The sequence below is a fragment of the Schistocerca americana genome, chromosome 1 (assembly GCF_021461395.2).
Source record: "Schistocerca americana isolate TAMUIC-IGC-003095 chromosome 1, iqSchAmer2.1, whole genome shotgun sequence".
Taxonomy (NCBI): Eukaryota; Metazoa; Arthropoda; class Insecta; order Orthoptera; family Acrididae; genus Schistocerca; species Schistocerca americana.
In genome coordinates this window covers 755059699-755083800 of record NC_060119.1, presented here as the reverse complement: position 1 = coordinate 755083800, position 24102 = coordinate 755059699, and the positions used below count along the sequence as shown (strand labels likewise).

Here is a 24102-nt window from a genome sequence, read left to right as displayed (position 1 = left end):
ACCAGTGACATTGTTTCAACCACACTTGAATGTCTTGTCAACGCCTGGCGAAATGTGTAACCTGTGGTAGGGATACACACGAGGGTGATTGACTGCCTCCTTCTCCCTGCTGTATCAACTGCAATGGTGACCATGCCACCTCCTCTCGATGGATCTCGATGAGTGGTCTGTCCAGGAGATCCGAGTAAAGGAAACAGTTCCTTAGCTGTTCGCTTGCAAGTTATTGGCTAGTTGCAAACCCTGCGCTCTATCATCTGGTGCTTATAGTACTGTTCTTGCTACATCTTGTTCCATGAAGGACACGGGCATGCAGATATGTGACCTCAAATTCAGCTCTGAGGAGGTAAAATCGCCCATTGTCATGGTAGCATCGCAGTCCCCTCGTCCAGCTATGCAACAAGCCATCAAACTCTCGCCTCACGGGGCGAAGTCACGGGGCGAAGTCACAGACAAGACAAAAAGACAAAAGGAATATGCCTGTGAAGACTTCCTGCATCTCTCCAGCCAACCAACACTTGAGTCTTCATCTGCTAACCAGAAAGGTTCAAAGAAGTCCAACAAAGGTAAATGGTCTTCTCCTTCGCCAACTTGAAGATCTTCTTCGATGGTGTTGGCATGTGATACTTTCACCCGGCTGGCCTCTGTGTCGTCAGTGCGCACCACCAACTGTTTTTCTGAGTTGGACTCTGCAGGCCGACAACAGAAGAAGGCCAAAGCTTCTGTGGGCCTCACGGAGCAGGATCCTTCTGCCTCTGTGCCCTGTAGCAGTGAGTGTTCGCAGGCTGACACTCAGCTGCAGCTGAGGTGACATCCCTTGATTTTTTCCTCATCATAACTCTCCTCCAGTGGAACATTTGCGGCCTTCAATCTAATGATGAAGATTTATGGCTGCTTTTAGAATCACAGCATCCACTTGTACTCTGCCTTCAGGAAACAAATTGCATCCTCACGACTTTGAGCTTTCGCATTTCGTCCTGGTCTCTTTGGACCTTCTGCCCGAGGTTGGCATTCCATCTCATGGGGAGTCATGTGGAAATGGGAATGTATTAATAATCGCTTGAATAATTGGAAAATTGATTGGAAAGAATAGCTGAGAAAATTTTGGAGGTAATTTATGAATCTGTGCACCATCTTGGGTGAACTTTAACTGATACCAACATCAACAGACCTTGTATATCTGTACATTCAAGGTTAATAAACATAATTTGCATTATGTACTGCTGCTTCCAGTAGTGTGTGATATCAATCACCACAACCATTGAAATTGTCGATCTGTTTGTAAGTTCTTCAACACACAAAGCACAATATTTTTAGTGTAAGTAAACCAAGTTCAATAGGTGCCTCTCAACTCTGAGTCATTACCTTCACATTAATTCCAGTGTGTTTAGTCTTGAGTGTGACAGTGTCAATGCAGGAATGCTCCTCCAGATACAAGTTAATTATTCTTGTCTGCACCGAACCTCTTGATGCAGGATCTCGGAGGTGAGTGAAATGATGAACAGATAGGAGTTTAAATTACAACTGTGCAAATAAGTATTCCTTTTCTAATAACTTTTTATAATACTTTTAATGAATGGTTAAAATGCACATTTTTAACAATGCTGGTATCACAGATTCAAGCATATGTCTGACTGCTACCACTTCCCAAAACAAAAGGGTGAAGATACATGAATTAATAAACTGCAGAGTGTATTTCTTACTTTGTTTCATACAGATATTCAACTATGTATTAAAACATTATCCTTGCCACATAACAACTCGCTAATTTATTTTTGGTGGGATCTTTGGTTTATAGCTCATTCAGGTTACATATAGCTTATATAAGACAAGAAAAGAAAGAAAAATAGTATGATTCAATACATTCTCATACGGGATGACATTCATAGTCAACCTATCTCCCTGACTACCTGTCTTGAGCTTTTCCCTTTGTACCATTTACTCCCCCCCCGTAATTTGATGTCACACACCCCTGTTGAGAATGAGTATGCAGAAGCTGCCAAACTACTGCTGTCCTACTGCCGTGACTTTCTCCTCAGCAATATGCCCGCCGTTTTGTCTGCCATGTGTGGCCACCCATCCTATGCCTCCTTCTCCAATGACTCCTTTGATCTCCAGTATGGGGTGCGTCCCTCTTCTCTGTTACCTCTTGGAGTTCTCTTTCGGCTCTTGCTCTCGCAGATTAACTTAACGCTCCCTGCAACTTTCCTGGTGGGTGTGAACCCTTCAGCACCTTGGCTTCGAGCGGCGACCTTGGCCTTCATTCACTTTCGAAGGACACTACATCAGTCTTGCTCTATCACCTTCAGTTTCCTGACCTTTACGTGGAATTTTGTGATAGTACCTTTGTGTACACTGATGGCTCTCGGACTGACTGTGATCTCGGGTGTGCCTTCGTCGTTGGCACAGATGTTTTTCGGTATCAGCTTCTGGCACACTGCTCAGTATTTACAGCAGAGCTCTTCGCTCTGTATGAGGCCACACAGTACATCCGGTGACACAGTGTTTCCAATTGTGTCATCTGCTCAGACTTTCTCATCGCCCTTCAAAGCCTCTGTACACTGTACACCATCCATCCCCTAGTGCAATGGGTCCAAGGAAGCTTTCAATTGCTCACTCTTGATGGAGCCACTGTGATGTTTGTGTGGGTTCCTGGTCATGTCAGTCTGATAGGAAACGAGTCTACTGATGCTGCTGCCAAGACTGCAGTCCTCATACCACAGCCCACTAGTTCTCACATTCCGTCTGATGATCTCTATGTTGCCATCTGTCAGGAGGTGGTGTCACTTTGGCATTGCCGTTGGTTCTCCTGTCATGGCAATAAGCTCCAGGTTACCAAGTCTCTCCAAGTGGTTTGGATGACCTCCACTCAGCCCTCCCGCCATTAGGAGGTCATTTTAACTAGGTTGCATATTAGGTACTGCCTTTCTAGCCATCACCATTTGTTAAGTGGCGCTCCCCCACCACTTTGTGCACATTGCACCCAATTTTTAACTGTCAACCTTTTCATGACGGAATGCCCTTTTTTCGACCATTTGCATTCCCATTTGGGTTTGCCGTCCGAGTTAAAGGCCATTGTAGGGAATGACACTCAGGCTGTTGAGTACATTTTACTTTTTATGCATCATAGCAATATGGCAAAGGCCATTTAATTTTTAGTTCTGGACCCCTATTTTTCTATTGCGTATTTTGTAGACCTTTCTCAAAGTCCCTGGTTTTACCTGTATTCTCTTCTGTTGTTGGGGATTGACATGTATTCATTTTTAACTCCTCCCTTTGTCTTCGTGTTTCACTGTTTTGACGTAGGCACATATGACCCTAGGAGAAAATGGAGGTCCTTATACTTTTTTGTCAACTTATGTCTTTACTTACCCTTTAGATCTCAAAATTTGTCGGGGAAAAATGCTAAAACCTGTCTGTTAATCCGGGAAATATCAGGGAATTTCACTTGGGGAAACTTGTGGCAAACCTGTACTTTGCATCAAGAATTATAACTCTTGATAAGATTATGCAAGAAACTCTTAACTCTGCATCAAATTGGATTGCAGCTAATAAACTTGTTTGTAATCCAGACAACACAAAACTTATGTGAGGACTGTCTTAAAAATGTAAATAATAAATAAGTCAGTCTCTTAGGAATATATAGTTATGCCAGACTCAGTTGGGAAGAACATATCAACTAAATCTCTAAAAAGGTTTCAGGAGCGTCCTACTTCATGTGGGAACTGAGAGATAGTCAGCAGTAATTATCTCCGTATGATGTGTTTCGCCCTCTTTAAATCACTTGTAACATATTGCCTAATCATACTGGGACATTCTCCTCATATCAGTAATGCTTGTTTCTTTTCTTTTCTTTTTTTTTTTTTTTAATTGTCCATTTTTTTTTTTTTTTTTTTTTTTTTATAACCAAGCTTGGGATACTAACAGTAGGGGATACTAACAGTAGTGTATCTGTACACCTGTGAGTCTGCACTCTGTGAAAAACAGCATTAAAGAATGTGTCATCAGGCATACAATTCATGAACATGGCACTAGAAATAAGGCAAACATTGTCATCCCAAGGCACAGGCTAACTGTAATAGGAAACTCCCATGAAGTGAATACCCTCAAAATTGTTAACAAGTTTCCTCTCACTGCTGACTCTTGCTATTAAAAAAAAAACAAATTTAAATTATATTATTGGCTAAAAAAATCAATGTTACAATATAAAAGAGTTTTATGATATGAAAAATGCTGATACAAATATTTAAAATTATAGCTGTATACAAGATACTTGATTTATACATGTAAAATGAATATCAGTGTTGAAACTTGGATTGCAACTGTAACTTGGTATCACTGGAAATGCCTGTTCTGCTGTATGTTGTCAATGGCAAGCAATAAAGAAAGAATCTGAATCTCAAAAAAGAACTGAAATTATATTAACCAAAAAAATGCTGATGTGCAAAACTTAAAGATGAAAGTAACTTTCAGGTGATGTGTCACTGCCAGGTAACAAAGATCAATGAAACTTGGACTTTACATAGAAAGAACTGCTACGCTTAATGGGATTTAAGTTTGGGAGAATGGGGAGGCCAGTCCATTCACTGAATTTCCTTTCATTCCAAGAGCTCCTCCATAAGCACAGTACTATGTGGTCTGCTGTGTATGCTGCAATTGATGTTAACTCAAAATTTAATATATTTGTCAATGAAGTTACAAGACTTTTTGAAGTAAGTGAGAGAAAATCCGTTAAAATCTGGAAACAAGCCTTGGGTTACCAAAGGCATCAATTTCTTGTAAAACAAGAAGAGAACTGTATGCACCAGCCAACCGATCAAATGATCCCAGTAGGAGTATGCACTATAAACTCATAAAGTTCTGAATAAGACAGTCACTGTTCAAGAAATTGAAAGAGTTATTAAATCTCTGAAAAGTAAAAACGCTGTCGGGATTGACAATATTTCTAACAAATTATTAAAATACTGCTGCAGTCATGTAAGTAAAGTCAAGTAAAGTCCTTTGCCACATTTTTGATGCGTCACTTAAGCAAGGAATAGTTCCTGAGAGGTTTAAGTAAGCAGTTGTAAAACCACTGTATAAGAAGGGTGATAAGATGGATGCTGCTAACTATCAGCCGATATCACTACTGACAAGTTTTTCTAAGGTTTTAGAGAAACTAATGCATGCCAGGATAGTTAAGCATCTCAGGGATCAAAATATCCCTAGCGAAAGTCAGTTTGAATTTCAGAAAGGTTTGTCAACAGAAGATGCAATATTTGCATTTGCTGGCAAAGTCTTGGAATCTATCAACAAAAAACTAAAGTTGGTTGGGTTTTTTTGTGACCTAACAAAAGTGTTTGACTATAGCGGTCAACAGATTCTTTTACAAAAAGCTGCACATCTCAGTATAAGTGGTTCATCAGAGAAATGGCTCGACTCATACCTGTCAAACAGGAAACAGGAAGATGTAGTGGATAGTCAAAATTGAGTCCCATTATCTTCAGAATGGGTTACTATCACATGTGTAGTGCCCCAAGGCTTGGTTCTGGGCCCCCTACTTTTTATTATCTTTATAAATAATCTCCCTCTCTGTATGGAATATTGTAGATTCACCATTTTTGCTGATGACACTACACTACTTATTGATAATTCAGTAGATAAACTTGAGGAAACAGCAAATAAGGTTTTAAGTGAAACAGTGAACTGGTTTAATATTAATGGCTTTTCTTTAAATTACACTAAAACAATCTATGTTCAGTTCCACACAACATTCAAAAATGAAGAAATAGTAGTCAAAATGGTGAGCAGGTGATAATCTGGGTGGATACCTCAAAATACTTAGGCTTGCATATTGACAGAAAACTGAACTGCTCAAATTACATCCTGGATCTATGCAAAAGATCGAGTTCAGCAACTTATGCATTGTTTCTTCTTATAGAAGTATGGAAACCATGAAGTCAGCCTATTATGGTTATTTTCAATCCATTATGGCATAGGGAATTATATTTTGGGGTAATCAGTCACTGGCTAAAAAAGTACTGTGTGCACAAAAAAGAGCCATAAGGATCATGTGTGGAGTCCATCCTAGAGCCACATGCAGGAATCTTTTTAAGAAACTTGGAATCCTTACATCCACTGCACAATATATATTCTCTTTGATGTGCTACATAAGGAAAGAAGAATTCATTTTTAAACAAAATAGTGAGTATAATAGTCATGAGATGAGAAGAAAACATGATATCCACTATGAACAGGCAGGTATGGTACAGAAAGGAGTCCATTTGACTGGCTGTAAGATTTTTAATGCCCACCCTTCAGGAATTAAGTGTTTGGTAGAAGATGAGCTCTTGTTTAAAAAACTTTAAGGCAGTTCCTATTACAAGGATCATTTTATATGATAGAAGAGTTCCCGAACTACAGTGTTTAGCATTTCTTGTATTGTTAAATGCAAATCTGTGTCCAAATCTACATTTGTAATCCTGACTATTGTTTATTGTAAACACATATTTTGCAGTATTTATTTTCTGTAACACTTATTATTTTGTAATATTTATTTAACTCTCAAAATTGATTTTCTGTAGTAGAACCTAAGTTACTCTTTACAGTAATATGTAATCATTTTGTTTTGTTTTTATGTGCTACCATAGATTTCTGACACGTTCCATATCCTATGATACTGTCACAACATAGATCATCAGAACAAAAATAAATAAAACATTGTCATCCATAAAAAAGGTCTGGCTTGAATGCACTCCTGTACACATACTCCAGGGGAAGGAGTACAGTGTCACAATAACATTACGTGGTGATTGTACCATGTTCAAAGATTTGGAGATTATTATGCCCATACAACATTATGTCTCATCATGTTGTGACATCTGGATCATGAAAACAATCATGTTTGACAGTGTTCCTGGGTACCTTATGTGCTCCCACATCTTCCCATATGATGATAAGTAATGCACCCAGGAATACTGTTGAACATGATTGTTTTGGTGGCCTAGGTGTCATGGTGTGTTGAGGCATAATGTTGCATGAGCATACCGATGTATGAACACAGTACACTCACCAGCCACCGTTACTGTGACTCTGTACTCCTTCCCCATTTACATCTGTTCAGTGATGCATTTGGCTCTGACTTCATTTTTATGGATGAAAATGCGCAACAAAACAAACAATGTGGGTGGAAAAGCTCTAGGAATGCAAAGATGGTCAGCAAATAGATTGACTTGCATGTTCTCCCAACTAAATCCCATTGAGCACGTGAGGGCTACATTTGGGAGACGTATTGCAGCACATTCACGTGCACCAACAAACATTCACAAGTTGTCACACACGTTGGAAGAGAAATGGTATGCCCTACCACAAGAACTCCTTGCCACCCTCGTGGCCAGCACAGAAGAACTTGCAGGTCATGCATTGCTGCCCATGGTGATCACACACTCGTGTCTCGCATATTGTAATGTCCAGGTGATCATTATAAATTGTGATGACTTCAGTGTAATATTGTCTGTGACTGAGTTTCTGTTCATCTCATTGTGTTTTTCTTTCTGTTATCTTCTTTACTATACTACAGCCATTTTTTTTTTATATATGGTCCAAGTTTCATAGACTTACGTCTATCATCCTTAAATTTTGCACTTAAGTGAATGACATTAACCATCCATGCTATGAGTTATAGATTTCTGGCCATTAGGCTGGACTCAACGAAGCAAGTTATAATCTTACTGTTAATACACCAATAATTCTTACAGTGTGTGCAGTATTAGACCAAAGAACGGATATTGACGGGTTCTGCATAATACATAAGCATGAATGATGAGGTTTGACACAAAGGAAAACATTATATTAGAATATAATGATTAGAATTTAGTGATATTCGACCCCATATTTGAATATTGCTGTTGTAAGTAATGCAACCTCAGTTGAGAAATGAGTTCGGGAATGGTGAAACTGGCAAAAAGGCTGGAAAAATTTTCTTACAGGAAACAGAGGTGCTTTGTATTAATTCTGTTGCGGTATATAAGGACAAAAGTGGGGCTTAGAATGAAATAAGCACACCTGGAGGAAAATTCACTTCAGGTTTATGCGAGATTCAGCTGCAGAACTTGAGAACCAAAAGGAGCAAGCACACATATGGAGGAGTAGTTGTAGAAGATCTAGCTTCAGTGATGTTTAATTTTTAGATATCAGAGATAAAAACCTTTCAGATTTATGAGAACTGACTTTGTGAATGTTCTAAAAAAATTGAGATATTGTCGAACTAAATTCTCCCACTCTTTCGTATGCCATGGAGGACGTCATGAAAACAGTGTGGAGCTAGTGTTCCTGCTACAGACCTGGAAAAAAACAGGACATAAAACAGTCTAGTCAGATTCATACAAAGAATAGGTCAAATTAATCTGATCTTATTTAGACTATCCCTGAGTGAGCATTATGTAAAAAGATGCAAAACACAGGGTGTTTCAAAAAGAACGATCTGATTTCAAAACTCCATATTTGTTGATAAAAGCATAGTACAAACGTAGGATGAATGTGAAATACTCACAAAATCTTAAAGTTTTGGGTATGCTATCACAAATGCTCTGTGTGTCTAGCAGCATCAGTACGAGCAACACTTAGACGACAGCTGAATTCACCATAAACTTGACGCAGCGTATCTGCTTTTACAGAAGTTACGGCGGCTTTTAGTTTTTCTTCACTTCTTCTTTGTCATGAGGTAAAGGGGAGGTGAACACACTTTCCTTCACATATCCCCACAAGAAAAAATTACATGGAGTCATGTCTGATGATTTTGGAGGCCAGGAATGCTGGACAGTGTCTTGGAGTCCCATGTACACTATCCAGCATTGAGGCAGAGTGTCATTGAGAGACTGATGTACGTTGTTGTGCCAGTGTGGTGCAGCTCCATCCTGTTGGAAAATTAAGTCATCGGAGTTCTCCTGAAGTTTTGGAAAAAGCTAATTCTGCAGCATTTGAAGGTAGCTCATTTTAGTCACTGTGTTTTCCTAAAAAAAGAAGGGACTGCACTCTTTTTTTTTCGTGAGAAATAGCACAAAAACGTTCGCTTTAGGTGAGTCTCTTTCATGATTAAAAATGTCATGAGGATTCTTGAGTCCCCATATGTACACAGTGTGTCAGTTTATTTTGCAACTAATATGAAATGTTGGTTCGTTGCTGACGATCAACTGTGGTAAAAATGTATTGTCTTCCATGTCCTCTAGCAGAACTATGCTGTAGTCAACCTGTTTCCTTTTATTACCAACCCGAGGAGCTTGCACTAATTGTAGTCTTATGGCTTATAGGACAAACAATGCCTTAACAGCTGTCAGACAGTCGTATGAAGCGTTACCAGTTCTGTGCTTGGGTGATGAGTAGACTTTCGTGGACTCCACTCAAATGTTTGCCGAATTATCTCCACCATGTCATCAGAAGTGTGAGATCGATCTGGACTCGTACCTTTGCATAAGCATGCTGTCTCCTTAAATTGGTGACAACAATGACGAATATTTTTGGGTGTAGGCGATGAGTGCTAAAATTCGGATGAAAAACATGCTGGACCAAAATCACTAACTCACTCTTTGCAAACTGCAGCACACAAAATGTCTCCTGTTGAGCAGAAACCATCTTACTTCTGACTGACTGCAAACAGAAGATGCATCGACTAACATCTAATGGCGAAATTATGGGCCACACTCTTTCAAATGACACACATTTCCTTGTCGATATATCCCATGTTTTGTAATTACTACCATTTAAAATTAAGTCATTCTTTTTGAAGCACCTTGTGTTACTGGGTTTCTTGATGACAACCAATTCTTGAAATCTGGTCAGTAAGTTACTCTAATATACACAAAACAGAATGAAAGACAATCAAACTAAAAATTATGAAAAGAATATCTGTAAAGAAGAACGCAAGTAAAAATTCACATCTGAGATGTGTTGCATAATTGGGGATAACTGCAGGGAATTCCATTCATAACACCCTTGGACCCATGTTGATGTGGATGTTTTGCGAAACTATGGTGTCGGGAACACATCCCTACATTTATAGCCAAGATCAATGCTTACAGTGATAGTAACAAGTAACCTTTTGGACAGGTACAAGACTGAGATATGTAAACTTTGTTTATAGCCTTGTTAAAAAGCTGTGTAATCTACACATGCAAAAGGAAGGCAAAGAAACTAGATTTCTCGTGAAGTATTTAAATAACAATATGTTCAGCTTTCATATTTGCTGCATTAGATTCCACACAATGATGTGTTTTTAGCTGACTCCATCTGACATCTTACACATTGAACCTGGTTAAAATATGGTTGATTTGTATGTGGAGTCAGCCACACAATGACAGGAGAAGGTGTGATTCTTGTTTGAAAGCCATTTCTGTCCGATTGAAAGCTAAGGTGCAGAAAGTGGGAAAATGGGTGCCGTATGAACTGAATGAAAGACAGCAAGCAAACTGAAAGACCACTTGTGAAATGCTGCTCGCCAGATACAAAAGAAAGTCGTTTCTCCATCAAATAGTGACAGATGGTGAAAAATGGATATATTCCGAGAATCCTACACATCTTAAATCATGGGTGTATCCAGGCAAACCATCGACATCCGCTGCAAGACCAAATCACTTTGGAAAGAAGGCAGTGCTCTATGTTTGGTGGGATCAGAAGGGTGTCATCTATTATGATCTGCTAAAACCTGGCGAAACCATTACTGATCACTACCAACAGCAAATGATTGATTTAAATGGAGCATTACGTGAAAAAAAACTGGAATATGGAGAAAGGCCACACTCATATTGCTCCATGATAACACCCCATCACAGACAGCAAAATGGGTCAGGGAAACGATTGAGGCAATCATTTGGGAAATACCAGGGCATGTGGCTTACTCTTCAGACTTGGTTCTCGCTGATTATCATCTGTTTGCATCACTGGGACGCGCTCTCGCTAAACAACACTTCAATTCGCATGGAAATGTACAAAAATGGCTTGGTGGCTGGCTCACTTCAAAAAAAGATTTTTTTTTATTGCCCCCGCAGCATTGATAGCCTGCTAGAGAGGAGGGAGAACTGTATAAATAGCAATGAAGATTACTTTGAATAAAGTACTGTTTATCAGTTTCAAACAACAGATGTGTAATTATTGCAACCAAATTCTAGTTTCATACTTCTACATCTGGCAACTACCCTGTGTTTCCTATTTTTGAGATAAGATGTGAACCAACTGAAAGATTTTTCATGGAAGCCATAAGAAGCTAATTTGAGGAGCAGCTGCTTGTGGTTTACCATATCAAATATCTTACTGAGCTCACAAAAAATACTGGGTACACTCTCCTTGTTATCAAGGCATTTGCTTGTTTTAGTGATTAGTTCATTAATAGCACGCATGGCACTTTGGCCCTTCCTAAACCCATACTGATTATTAAGAATAATGTTATGTTTTTTGTTGTATTTTTCTAATTGTTTACATACTATTTGCTCAAATATTTTAGAAATAATTGGTAGTATTGATACTGGGTGAAAATTTCCTATCTCCTCTTGTCTGCCCTTCTTGTGGATAGATCAAACTTCTGCCTACTTCAACCTGTCTAGAAAGCAGCCTTCATCAAACAATTGATTTATTATGTCACAGAGTTTGCAACTTCACTCGGGCTTGTACACAACCTGTTATCATGACTCGTCTGCAAAAGGGGTTCGGTTGTGCACAGTTGCATTCGCACCCTATATTGAGTAAATAGCCATCTAAGTACAGCGGTGAATGAATTCAAGTATTTGTCTAAATCATGATCGTTCACAAATGTCGGCGGCTCTTAGCCGCACCGACCTTACGCCACCGACGGACCACGATCCAAAGACCCCGACCTTTGTCCCCTATCCTCTGTCCTGTGTCCGGTCACGTGACACTACATTAGTCAAATATATTATTTCTAAACATGGCCAACATGCATTTACAATGTTACAATATTAAAATACATAAAACTAAATACCTTATATTATTTTGTAGACAATCATCAGATTATTTACATATTTAAGGGCACTCCACCTTTTTGGCAGTTTCACCCCTCTTCTTTTGTTTAATCACGTCTTTGCCTAAATGGTGTGGTATACGAAATACTCATTTTGCTCTACATAGATCGAAAACTGAACAGTACCTTCACAATAAAAGACAATAACTTATTATGCAGAGGTTCTGAAACATCTTTACAACTTAATTTTTGTATAAAACATGTTATTTAATGTCCAAAATATTATCCCTGCTACTATGCTTTAAATTTGAGTTTTGAACTATTTTGAAGAGCTCTTATGTTTATGGAGTACTCCTATTTCAGTGATCAGATATCCAGCAAATCCAATGATTAGCAAGACAAGCACACCTTACATTATTAATGTATGTACCAAGTTATGCAATGAGACATAGGCAGTTATGTAACTAAGTAATTCAATGTGAAACTGTTATATGCTGCCTCCTCTCTTTATCAAGAAGGTGACTCCATAAATGTATTGACTTGTGCTTGCTACACCCCAACTGTTCTTCCACAGTAAACATTACCACATTCAGGAAATTAGTTATACTATTACAGCATCCCTTGTAACCTTACAAGTTGGGGGCAATATTATCACATGCTGCCTTTATCATTTTTGTCAGAATTTCATCCCAGCCTGCAGATTTGAGATTTTTTAGGGATATTACAATGTTAGTCACTTCATAGCAGGATAGATGAGTAAATTTGAATCCTCTTAATCTGTATCACATTATATTGGGACTTATGTGTGGAGGAGGGAGATCATCAATTATGTTAGAATTTATAAAACACATTGTTGAATTCTTCACATGTATGTCTGGAGTTTGTAATCATTTCCCCATCTATTTCTAATTTAGAGTTAAAACTTTTTGTTCCTGAGCAGCTATTTAAATCTTGACATTCTGCCATACAGCTTTTGATTTATTTATGCCATCTGATACATATTAACTGTTAGCCACTTAGCTGACAAACTATTAACTGTTTGCCATTTAGCTGAAAAACTCTAAATCATGTTTGTTCTTTGCTTTCATGTGCAATTTCCTCTTTCTAATACTAGAGATCCTGATGCCTTCAGTTATCCACAAGTCCCCCCCCTCCCCGCCACCCTCCCCCCAGTCACAAACTGTCATGAAGGGGAAACATTCATTGAAAACAGTCATGAGTTCTGATACAAAACCACTGTAGTTTATGTTCACTGAGTACTGCCTGCTGAACGATGAGGAAGTTTCATTTAGTCTTGAGACAAATGTATCCACATTTTGTTGGCAAGTTCCTGACTCATTTCGCTTTTACAGTGTTATCTAAATTTGGCAATGAGGTAAAGAAGGGCTGAGCTGTCAGACATCCCTAATTCTAAGATAAACTTGGTGGATACAATTGAGAATTCTTTATTAACTAATTGTACAAGCTGCATAGCAGCAGGCATGGGTTATAATTTTAATGAATTTGAAATAATTAATCATGATACTATTTTAACAAAAGAAGTTCATCATTACACCTGAGACATGTACAAGGTTTGAACTAGTACTGCTGTGCTTTAATATTGGCTTGATGTTTCCACAATTATCTAATGAATTTCTTTGCATCCTGAAGATATGCTTCAGTGTTTTGTTCTTCACCTTATTGTATTGGCATAGGATCTTTTCGCTGATGTTTCTTGCTTATTAATTGTATTTGTGTTCCATAGAGTTGATGGTGCTTATTGCAGAGAAACAATATTTTGATAATTCACATCAAATAGAATAAAGTGGACATTTAAATAAAAAAATATTTGGAATGAATTGTAGTTTATGTATAGGATGTAGGGTTCACAGAATGATGGGATGCTGTGATGGATATTGTGTTTGTGTGGTCATAATTGAGAAGATAATCCACAGTTTTTTTATTATTTAGAGATTTCACTGCTGAGTCATGATTTGTTTTTTGTTTTTCAGAATTCTCTGGGGACCTTGAAAAGCAATATACATTAAGCTGAAGCTCATCACATGTACCTAAGAAGAATTAGCTGGGGAATGTAAAAGTACAGTACCAGTCAATATTTGACTCTTTTTCTGAGTAAGTTGGCTTGTTCAGTGCCTGTATTTTTCTAGAAGATTCTTGCATGGGTTACATACCATTTTTGATTAAGTATGGACTTAAAAGATGTATTACAATGAAGTGTGTAATGGTTGTGTCTGTTAATGTATGGCAAGAAAGATGTGATTATCCATGTCATGTGAAAGACCTTTTTTTCAGCTTTTGCACGGTAAATAATTTTTATACCTGCATAATTTGTTCATTGCATGTTATTTGCAAACTAACTAGGCTTGTTGTTATCAGTGCGAGATGCAGCATAACATCCTGGCCACGTTGAATGCTCCAAGAAACCACAAGTACATTTCTGTAAGAAATGTTATGTAAAAAGAGGCCTTTTACCTGATGACAATTGTGTAACTGTTGAAGTGTGCCACAGATAAAATAAAAGCTTGTGACTGATGCAGACATTATTATAGTTTCATTCAGATTAGCAGTCACAGTCATCAAAACATAATCCTGATGGATGAAATGATCATCAGACTCATGTTCACACAGTACGTAGATGTGCCAAAAATCTTCACAGGATACTTAACAGAATTGAGTGTTAGTACTGTGTTCCTATTCCTGCACTGTTTGTTGAACCTTTATTCATGCAAAATTTGTGCACAGGACAGCCAACCAATTTCATCAAATCTATTAAAAACTTGGGGAAAAGTAATTATTTGGAATTTGACTAGTCAAAAATGCTGATGGTATTCTTTAACAGATGAAGGAGCAGTGCCATCACAGAAGCTGTTAACATGCATTATGTTTAATTATCAGCAGTAGTGAAAACTATGTTTGTACTGTGTGTCTTGGCTGAGTTTCCATGTTTTATCACAATTATCTTCTTTTTTTAACCATACTAGCACTGTAGTAAAAACGTTGTAGGTGCTAACACTCCAGTTCTAGCACACCCTAAAGGATTTGAGAAAGCTATAAAATTACAAGGACAGAAAATGGCTGACCAGTACCTACCTTCAGTTGACAAAATTGAAAGACTGCTTATAGACATATTTGAAAGTACAAAAACTATCCTATCCTTTAGAACAGTTAATTCCTTCCTCAGGGAGGAAAGAGGGGTAGAAAGTAGGGGCAGGTCATTCAGACCTCAAGATTACCAGGAGCCACGTATTGGGAGGATGAGGGGAAACCATTGTCCTCACAACAGGGTGAACCATCTCATCGAAGGACCTGACTCATGTACCTCATCTCTCCAATCCTACACATTTCTAATTATTTGTAATCTTATATTCTATGTTTACACCTAACACTTCAGACTAGCATTCTTCTTTATGTTCTCTTCTGTCGTATTACTTTCATACTTAATAAAATATCTTTTTCCTTAGCTTAGGTACATGCTTACATTATTTCTTTCAGCTCTCGTTCTAGCCTCTCCATTTAGTCTGCTTCCTCTTCATAGTACAACCATGTCTCACCGTTTATTCTCTACACAGTGTGACTCTGTGTGTGTGTATGTGTGTGTGTGTGTGTGTGTGTGTGTGTGTGTGTTCTCTCTTTCTCATTTCTGTTTAAGTGAGAATTTCTATTTCTGTTTAAGTGAGAATTTCTGTTTTTAGACCATTGAAAATGTTACACCATCCATTATCCATTCATGCGAGGACAGGAATCCATTTCTCCTAACAGCTGAAAAATAACTGGGGAATTTGAAACTTGTACTATTGTAAATTTTGTGTGTGTGTGTGTGTGTGTGGGTGTGTGTGTGTGTGTGGGTGGGTGGGTGGGTGAGTGGATGGGTGATTAAACATTTATAATTCAAGAATTTTTGTTGTTACAGTAAAAGAGAATAAATGGCAAATAGTGGGGATTTTAGAAAGATCCCCTTGAATGAAGTTTCTCGTGTTCCTGAAATTCAGCCAAATCATCTCTCTGCTAGTCAAGATGAAAGAAGTGATGGAAATGAGGAAGAATTGTAAGTCTTAGTTTTACTGTAATTTGTCTGTTTAGTGTCATCACTTACATAATAGATAACTATTAATCTTTAATTAATGCACTAATTAGGTATTGAGTCATTTTGTGACAAAATTCAAGATAAGATGAGGCATATTATTTTCAGAATACAGAAGTGTATTATAAGAGTTGTAGCTGGTGTTAATTTTAGAACATCCTGCTAAGACCTCTCCAAAGAACTGGGTAGTTTGACAACTACTTTGCAATTATATTTGTTAATGTCCGTTGTCATTACCAATATTTCTCTTTTCATAAAAGATAGGGAAAGGCACTAAGACCAAAATTAACTTCTACAAAGTCTCCAAACATATAACATTGGTACAGAAACAAGCTAAATACGTGGGTACAGATATATTCAACAGTCTACTAGAATAAATTAAATTTTAGGTAGATAGCGTAGCAGAGTTTTGGGTTGACTTATGAACCTCCTTTTGTACAACTCCTACACTCCACTGAAGAGTATCTTCACAAAAACCGTAGATGTAATTGTCATTGTACTACAGTAATGTAATGTTATTTTATGGTTGTGCACCTTAATTAAATTAAATATTCATATTTGATTCCTTTCCTCGCCCCAGAGATTACTCTCCATGGGATCTGTGGAATATGACTTTCTTTTTTTTAGCAGTTTGTTTAACTCTCATCTTGGAAGTAACATCCTGATCAATACAGGGTGTCTCTCCCATGAGCTGTCAAACACATCTCCGGTTTTCGGCAGATATGTGCAATTTCATGTTTGCAATGCATAGCTGGAATCAGCCCAAACACACATGACTCATCTGTCTTTCATGCAACACCCAGTGTCAGTGGAAACCATCAGTTTGTTTCATGTCAAAAACAAAATTATTTTTAAAGACAAATTTTACACGCCCATTAGATACAGCAGTCCCACTTTAGTATAGTGTGGTACTTGTTTCATCAATATCTATTAGCAGGGCAGTAAAGCATAATGACTAATGATATAATGTAATTAGATGGATAAAAAAATCTGCTTACCAAGTGGCAGCAGGAGAATACACATATAAAAGAAAGATTTCATGTATGCAAATTTTTGGAGACAGTGGCTCCTTCTTCTGCTCAAAGGGCTGAAGAGGAAGGAATAGGGGTGAAGGTAAAAGACTGGAGATGTTTAGGAAAAAGGGGTGGAGTTCAGAAAAGACACTCAGAACCCTGGGTCAGGGGAGACTTACCAAAAGGGATGAGAAGGAAAGACTGATTGTTGGGGACTGCACAAGATGAGATTTGAAAACCTTATAGCTTAAAGTTGGAAGATAGGGTAAGATGCAAGAGAGAGATTACTTAGCTTTTCACTCTTATTAACTCATGCACAATATTTTAGTGCTACATTATCTTGTCAAAAAATGATTATTTTCGTTGTTATATTGAATAACCAGTACTCCAACAGTGACAAAGGAGCACTACTGCGTGATGGTAGCAGTCAGCATGGGCCAGAGTGGTGATTTTGCTGCTGGAGTACTGGTTAGTCTTTGTGTTTTACTGTCCCTGTTAATACATGTCAATAAAACACATATCGACCACTTTAAAAATAATTTTGTGTGTAATGGGAAACAAACAAACATTTTTTGTCAGCATTGTGTATTATATGAAAGGCGTGGTGAGCAATATTTGTTTGGACCAACACCAGCTACACATTAAAAAAGTGAAATTGCAAATATCACCTCAAACACCAAAGAAAACGCACCTGATGACTTAAGAGAGATGCCTGATATAACATTAATTATATATAGCATTAGTGTACATCACCTATTCAAAATACATATGCACTTTATGTTCTTTTTACACGACAATGCAGGTCCTAGAAATGTGTTGTTGATGATAATGACTCTGCCACCACCTCTTGAGTAATGACATTGTTGATGTTTCGTTTGTATTATGAACTAGTATTATTTGAGTGAAGGGTGATAATGTATTTGTGGAGATTTTTCTAATGTCTGATTAATGGAAGCAATGATGCAGCAAGAAGTTTTGCCTGGAAGTGGGGTAAACATTTATGAAAACATTTTAACTTTTGATGCAAGCTTTCAGAGAAGATACCCGTGGCTGAACTCTGTATTATAAGTGGTTCTAAACTAGTCATCAGTAAGTTAAATATTATGCTTGACCAAGAAGACTCTAGACCTCAGCTGGTGGTGCTCACGTACAGAAGACTGATCTCATGCATGCCAACTGTTGTGTATTAGTTTATAGCTTTAGATTGTGACTCAAAACCTGAACATGTTTCAGTTTTCAGCTAAGTTTGTTTCTCATTTGATGTCTAAAGACCAATAGGAACATCAAGTGGGCTGTGATAGGAATTGCTGGAAAAAGCTGCTGTTGTGGTCTTCAGTCTGAAAATTGGTCCGATGGAGCTCTCCATGCTTGTCTATCCTGTAGAAGCCTCTTCATGTATGCATAACTACCACAGCCTACATCCATTTGAATCTGATTACTGTATTCAAAGCTTGATCTTTCTCTGTGACTTTCAGTGTTGCAAGGTTGGACCAGTGAAACTTCCCGACTGTTGCCCTTGCAAGAACAGAAAAAGCAGCTGCCCCTCATCAGGGACCATGGGTTTGTCTGACCTCTCAGTGGATACACCGCCATTGTGGTTGCACTGACAATGCAACTATCTGTATTGTTGAGGCAAGCAAGCCACCACACCTTGGCAGGGACCATGGTTTAGTGCGGGGGTGGGGGGCAAGGGCAAGTTAATGACGATGAAACATTCATGTAAGGGGTCATTGCAAGAGATGAATGTTGAGTTTACAGTTAACACACTAACACAAAAGTCTAAGTATCTCACTGACTTGGTACATGTTTGACCCTGGGCAGCAGACTGGTCAGAAGATTTTGGTTATGTTTTGCAATGGTCTGTCTATTTTTTTATATAGTGTTTGAAGGTGACTCCTTGACATTGCAGAAAGAGAGAAAGCATAACCTTGCCCAAAGATGGTTGTGTCTTCCTTTAAGGAGGGGAACTGTGTAGTTTTCATTGTTTGTTGGTTTCTTTCATTTCTGGACCATAGCGAACAACCCAACATTCATCCACTGTAATCAGATGGCTGAAAACCTCATCTTTTTTGCCCTTGCACATTTTCAACATTTCTATTGTAGATACAATGTGAAGCTCCCTTTCAAAGAACACTAACGATCTTGGGGCCCATTGACAGACACTTTTGTTGTGTACAGTACCTCATGCACTAAAACCAACATTTCTGACAATTGTGTGAGTGATGATGCACATATCAGACAGCACTTTTATGATGGTCTTTGGTTTCTCCATTAGAGGAGGTCGGTTGCTTGCTGGTGCATCTTCCAGATCTGTGTGAGTACAGTGAAACAATATTTTTCAATCAGTCATTATTGGTTTTTCATCTTGAGCTTACTACAATTTAATTAAAGAGAACTTTACACCATACGCATTTTGCTTTTATTTGTAAAGCATCTTCCATGTTTATTCTGCAAATTGGGTACATATTTTGTACATTTTTGATTGTTTTAGATCAAAAACGGTGTTTAAGTTGGAGTGCAAGTTACTTACGGTGTTAGTTTACATCTTGTCCAAACCACTGCTTCTTCCCTCCTTGCTAGCAGTGGTTAACATCAAAATACTTATTTTCACCTATGCACCTGGCAGTTTTTGCCATTGTGCAGTATTTCTTGTGCTGCATTTGGGGTATTTGTGCTTCCCCTTTGTAAATTGAACTGAAGGTATGTGTGTTTCTCACTCTGGACAGTATTTATGTCTATTCATTTGTTTTCACGCAGGTTGTGAATGTTGCCAATCTATGAAACTACATCTTTTTTAAAATTTGTGTGTGTGAGAGTTAATGTAAATTAGTGAAAGTGTCTTGTATGTTTAGCAGAGATGTGAGAGGAGATTGGTGGGGGAGGGGCGGTGTTGAGTTTTTATTTTTTATTTTTGTGTGTGTGTGTGTGTGTGTGGGCCTGATTATAGGACAGAAGCTGGGAGGAGGAGGTGGTGGTAAATGGAGCCTGTGATTATGTGTATATCTTTAATGTTGTATTAAGTGATCTAACAGTTAAAAACACCTTTCACCCCTTGCCCCCTCACCCACCTCCCAAATTCCTCTCACATCTCTGCCAAGCTAACAAGACATTTTCACTAATTTCCACTAACTTACACACACACCCACACACTGCACACATTCATCCTGTGCCCACCCCCATCTTCTAATCTCTCTTTCTCTTTCTCCTTCTCTTTCTCTTTCTCTGTCTCTTTCTCTCTCACACACAAACACACATACACAGTACACAGATTAAAAGAAAAGAAATATGTAAATTCACTGGTTGGTAATGCTCACAACCTGCACGAAAACATATGAACAGACATAAACACTGTAATACTGTGCAGAGTGAGAAACACACATAACTTCAGTTCGATTTACAAAAGTGAAGTGTAAGTAACCTAAATACAGCACAAGAAACACTGCACAATGGCAAAAACTGCCAAGTGCATAAGTGAAATGAAGTCTTTTGACATTAACTAGTGTTAGCAAGGAGAGAAGAAGCAGAAACACCATAAGTAATTTGCACTCCAACTTTATACACAAAATGCTGTTTTTAATCCAAGACAGTCAAAAATGTACAAAAATATTTATCAAGTTTGCAAAATAACCACAGAAGATGCTTTATAAATAAAAGCAAAATGTGTCTGGTGTAAAATTCTCTTTAATTAAATTTCAGTAAGCTCAAGAAGGGAAACTGATAATAGCTGATTTAAACAGCTGCTGCAGAAGATGGCCATGCAAACAAACATAGTATTTTTCAGTTTTCCACAGCCTCACATGCTGGTGAATTATCCTTATATGCAATACTTTTTCACTGTAAAGTTCCTTCTCCATCTTCAGTTACAAATAAAAAATGACTAATCAATGCACTGGGGCAGCCATTTACGTACTACAGCAGCCATCCTTCTTTTCACCACTGCAGTGTTACCAAGTGATTCAAATCAGAAAGAACGGCATGGAACAAGAGAAAACAAGACACTCTCACATTGCGCGCACACACACACACACACACACACACACACACACACACACACAGTCCCCCCCCCTCCCCCCTCTCTCAGATGTGCATCCTACCTATTTTAAGGAAAGGTTAAAAATGCCATTTTATGTTCCAGGCATATAAAGCAATTCACAAAGCTTAAAATTTTCAAGTGTTGTATTTGTGTTGACAAGTGGGTCCAAATATGAATGGCTCTGTTGGCTGCACCTACGTAGATACCAAAAGTAAAAAGAATTGACAATTCCAACTACCGAAAGAGATGTCAGGTTACACAGTGGAACACTTAGCCATGGAAAGAGCTCTAAGTAACTATATGAAAATCCAAGATGAGCATGTTGTAGTAGTAATGGACTCACTCTCTGCTTTTCAAACACTATCATCAAGTGGCAAGGATGAAGGGAGCTGCTATTTGCCCTACTAAATAGTTGCTGTGTCAGAAGTATGAAGAAGGAATATCACTTGTATTGGCCAAGGGGCATGCTGAGACTATGGGGAATGTGAAGGCCAACTAACTGGCAGAGAACACGACAAAGAATAAAACAAAACAGAGAGGCATTCTTGATGGGGATCTCATTGTGGTAGTCTAAGACTGAAATTGTTGGAGACTGAGGATCTACACAAGAGCATCTGGTACAGACAAACAGACATACAGAGCATAAAAGATCTATCTATATAAAACTTCAGAATGTTTAGAAAACATAAAAAGAAACACTTTCTTTATCTGATAAAAATGTCACAGGTGCACCATTTCCACTCTAGGGTTCATGAATGTCTTAATGCTTGTGATGTTCAGAGATTGTCTTCAAACTCCCACATGATGGATACTGTATTAGAGATATTGCTGAAAATATCGTCCATTTACATTAATTACATATGTCATCTACTTGCTTGTCTAACATGCTTGAAAAAACCGGATGTTTCATAAATAATGGCTGCAGCTTCAGACAAGGGGCAATCAGTTCTTCTGGAGTGTCTATTGGTGCATCATACACCAAATGTTTTATCTACCTCCACAAAAAGAAATCCATAGGAGATCAACAACATCTGTTAAACAACATTCATCACACAGCAATTGGAACACCTTCTCTGAGTGTCACTAGCATCAAAACCTTTGTAGAACACGAACATGAAAATGATACCCTTGTGACATTTTTGTCATGTTAAAAAAATGTTTATTTTTATCTTCTCCAAATACTTTAAGATATGGTATAGCTAGTTTTTTTATACCCTGTATAATGAAGACACAATGATACAATGTAAAATGGAATACAAAATGTAACCACAGTAGCAAAGGGAAGAAGCAATGTTTTTTTTAATAACCATTGCTAGATTAAAATTCCACCACAGCTTCTATTGACAACAATTCCATAGAATTCTCATCATAACATCACCACACTGCAACTACTATGACTATGAGGAGATGCAGAATGTCAGCCACGTATCATTTGGCTTTCCTAGACACAGAAAGGAATCAGACTGGGTACTTATAAAAAGCTAGTTAAAATGAAACAAAAATTCCCCCTGAATGTGTTGATTCTCATGACATTAGTAAATTGCTCATGGAATTCATGCAAAATATTAAACTAATTTCTTAACCTAAGATATGTAGATGTATTGGCCACAGTACTCTTTTGAGTGTTATTGTTGAGGTCAGTGAAATATGATTTTTAATTATCTAGCAATTTGTGGAAAGGCAGCAAGTTTGAAGGGGACTCAAAAATAAAATGAGAATGAAAGCAATGTGCTGTGGTTAACTAATGTGTTCTAATCTCTACTTACACTCCATTCTAAGTGTCAAAAACAGTTGAACAGATGTAAAGAACAGAGGCAATCTGTGGGAAATCAGCATCTGAAAACATACCATATCATTTTTATAAATCTTCTTTAAACAGTGTCAACAACAACATAATATGTATATTTGAGCTATTTACCAACTACCCGTGGATCAGTCAGTTTATATGATATGTATATTTTTATATCTTTTACTTTTATATATCTTTACTTTATAAAGGGATAACAAAAACTGATCTCAGTGAAATTGTAGTATTTGTTGGCTTCACTGAAAGTTATTCCGAAACATCTTGTTGCCAACAAGATCATTAGAGAGACTGCTTGAATAGGGGAAAGGCAGAGGGGGAAATTGCTCATGTGTTTTCAAGGAATTGCCTTAAGTATTTCATGGAAATCAGAGAAAGCCTAAAAATGGATGGTAGGACAGGGATTTGAATTGCCAACTCCCCCAAGGAAAGTCCAGTGTGTTACAACTGTACAACCTTGCTCGATGCATTAGGGAACGCTTCCTATCACAGACTGGAATTTCTCTCTCTATAATATCTAGCCCATATTACTAAGCTTCAAATGGAGAAAAATTCACTGCTTTTAATGTAGCATTTAAATTCTTCATAATTTTCAGTACCAAAGATGGAAGAACTCTTTATAAATTGTCCCATAAAAGATAAATTGATTTAATTACACATGAGGGTGGAAGTTTGTTAATGTTCCATGTTTTTAATGGTGTAAATATTCTAATTTCCAATAAGAGTGAATTTCAAACATGTTCAGTTACTAGGTACTGTGAAATGAATGATGAGGTCAAAGTCACATAGGTGGAAACATTCCCTCGAAATGTGTGAGCTATTTTGTTGGACAGGGGTGACTGACTGAGAGAGCCTAGTGGTGGCAAATACTGTGGCATTGCAAGGATTTTAACAGTCTATGTGGGCTGATATTTCTTGCCTACATTAAAAACTATTGTGTGAGATGAAAAATCCTTAACATATACATGTAGAGGAATGCAGTATTATCCCTACTGTTTGTGTCTCATACCATTATGGACAGTAATGAATACTAACATTGAGATGAGTAGCAATGCATATTTCTATTGGCTCTTGAATGAGATATTTAATTTTGTTTTGGTACATTTTTGTGTTTTGTCAAATTTGCATTCTCCTCCTGATGTGCACTGTTAACAATGTCCTGTGGATGAAATTTCTGTCTTTCCACTTGGCCAAATGTTGGCATATTAGTAAATTTGCGAAAGTTTC

The 24102-nt window shown here is 37.8% G+C and overlaps 1 protein-coding gene across 4 annotated transcripts in view; it reads left to right on the top strand.

Annotated features, from left to right (window-relative positions):
- The window catches only part of LOC124611375 (ATP-binding cassette sub-family C member 5-like), a 515589-nt gene that overhangs the window by 43959 nt on the left and 447528 nt on the right, over positions 1-24102 (top strand). For all 4 annotated transcript variants that reach the window (XM_047140243.1, XM_047140240.1, XM_047140242.1 and 1 more), the window contains exons 2-3: positions 13936-14056; positions 15855-15989. In XM_047140243.1, the coding sequence (XP_046996199.1) occupies positions 15868-15989 (122 nt within the window). In that variant the 5' untranslated portion in view covers positions 13936-14056; positions 15855-15867. The remainder of the gene's footprint in view (positions 1-13935; positions 14057-15854; positions 15990-24102) is intronic.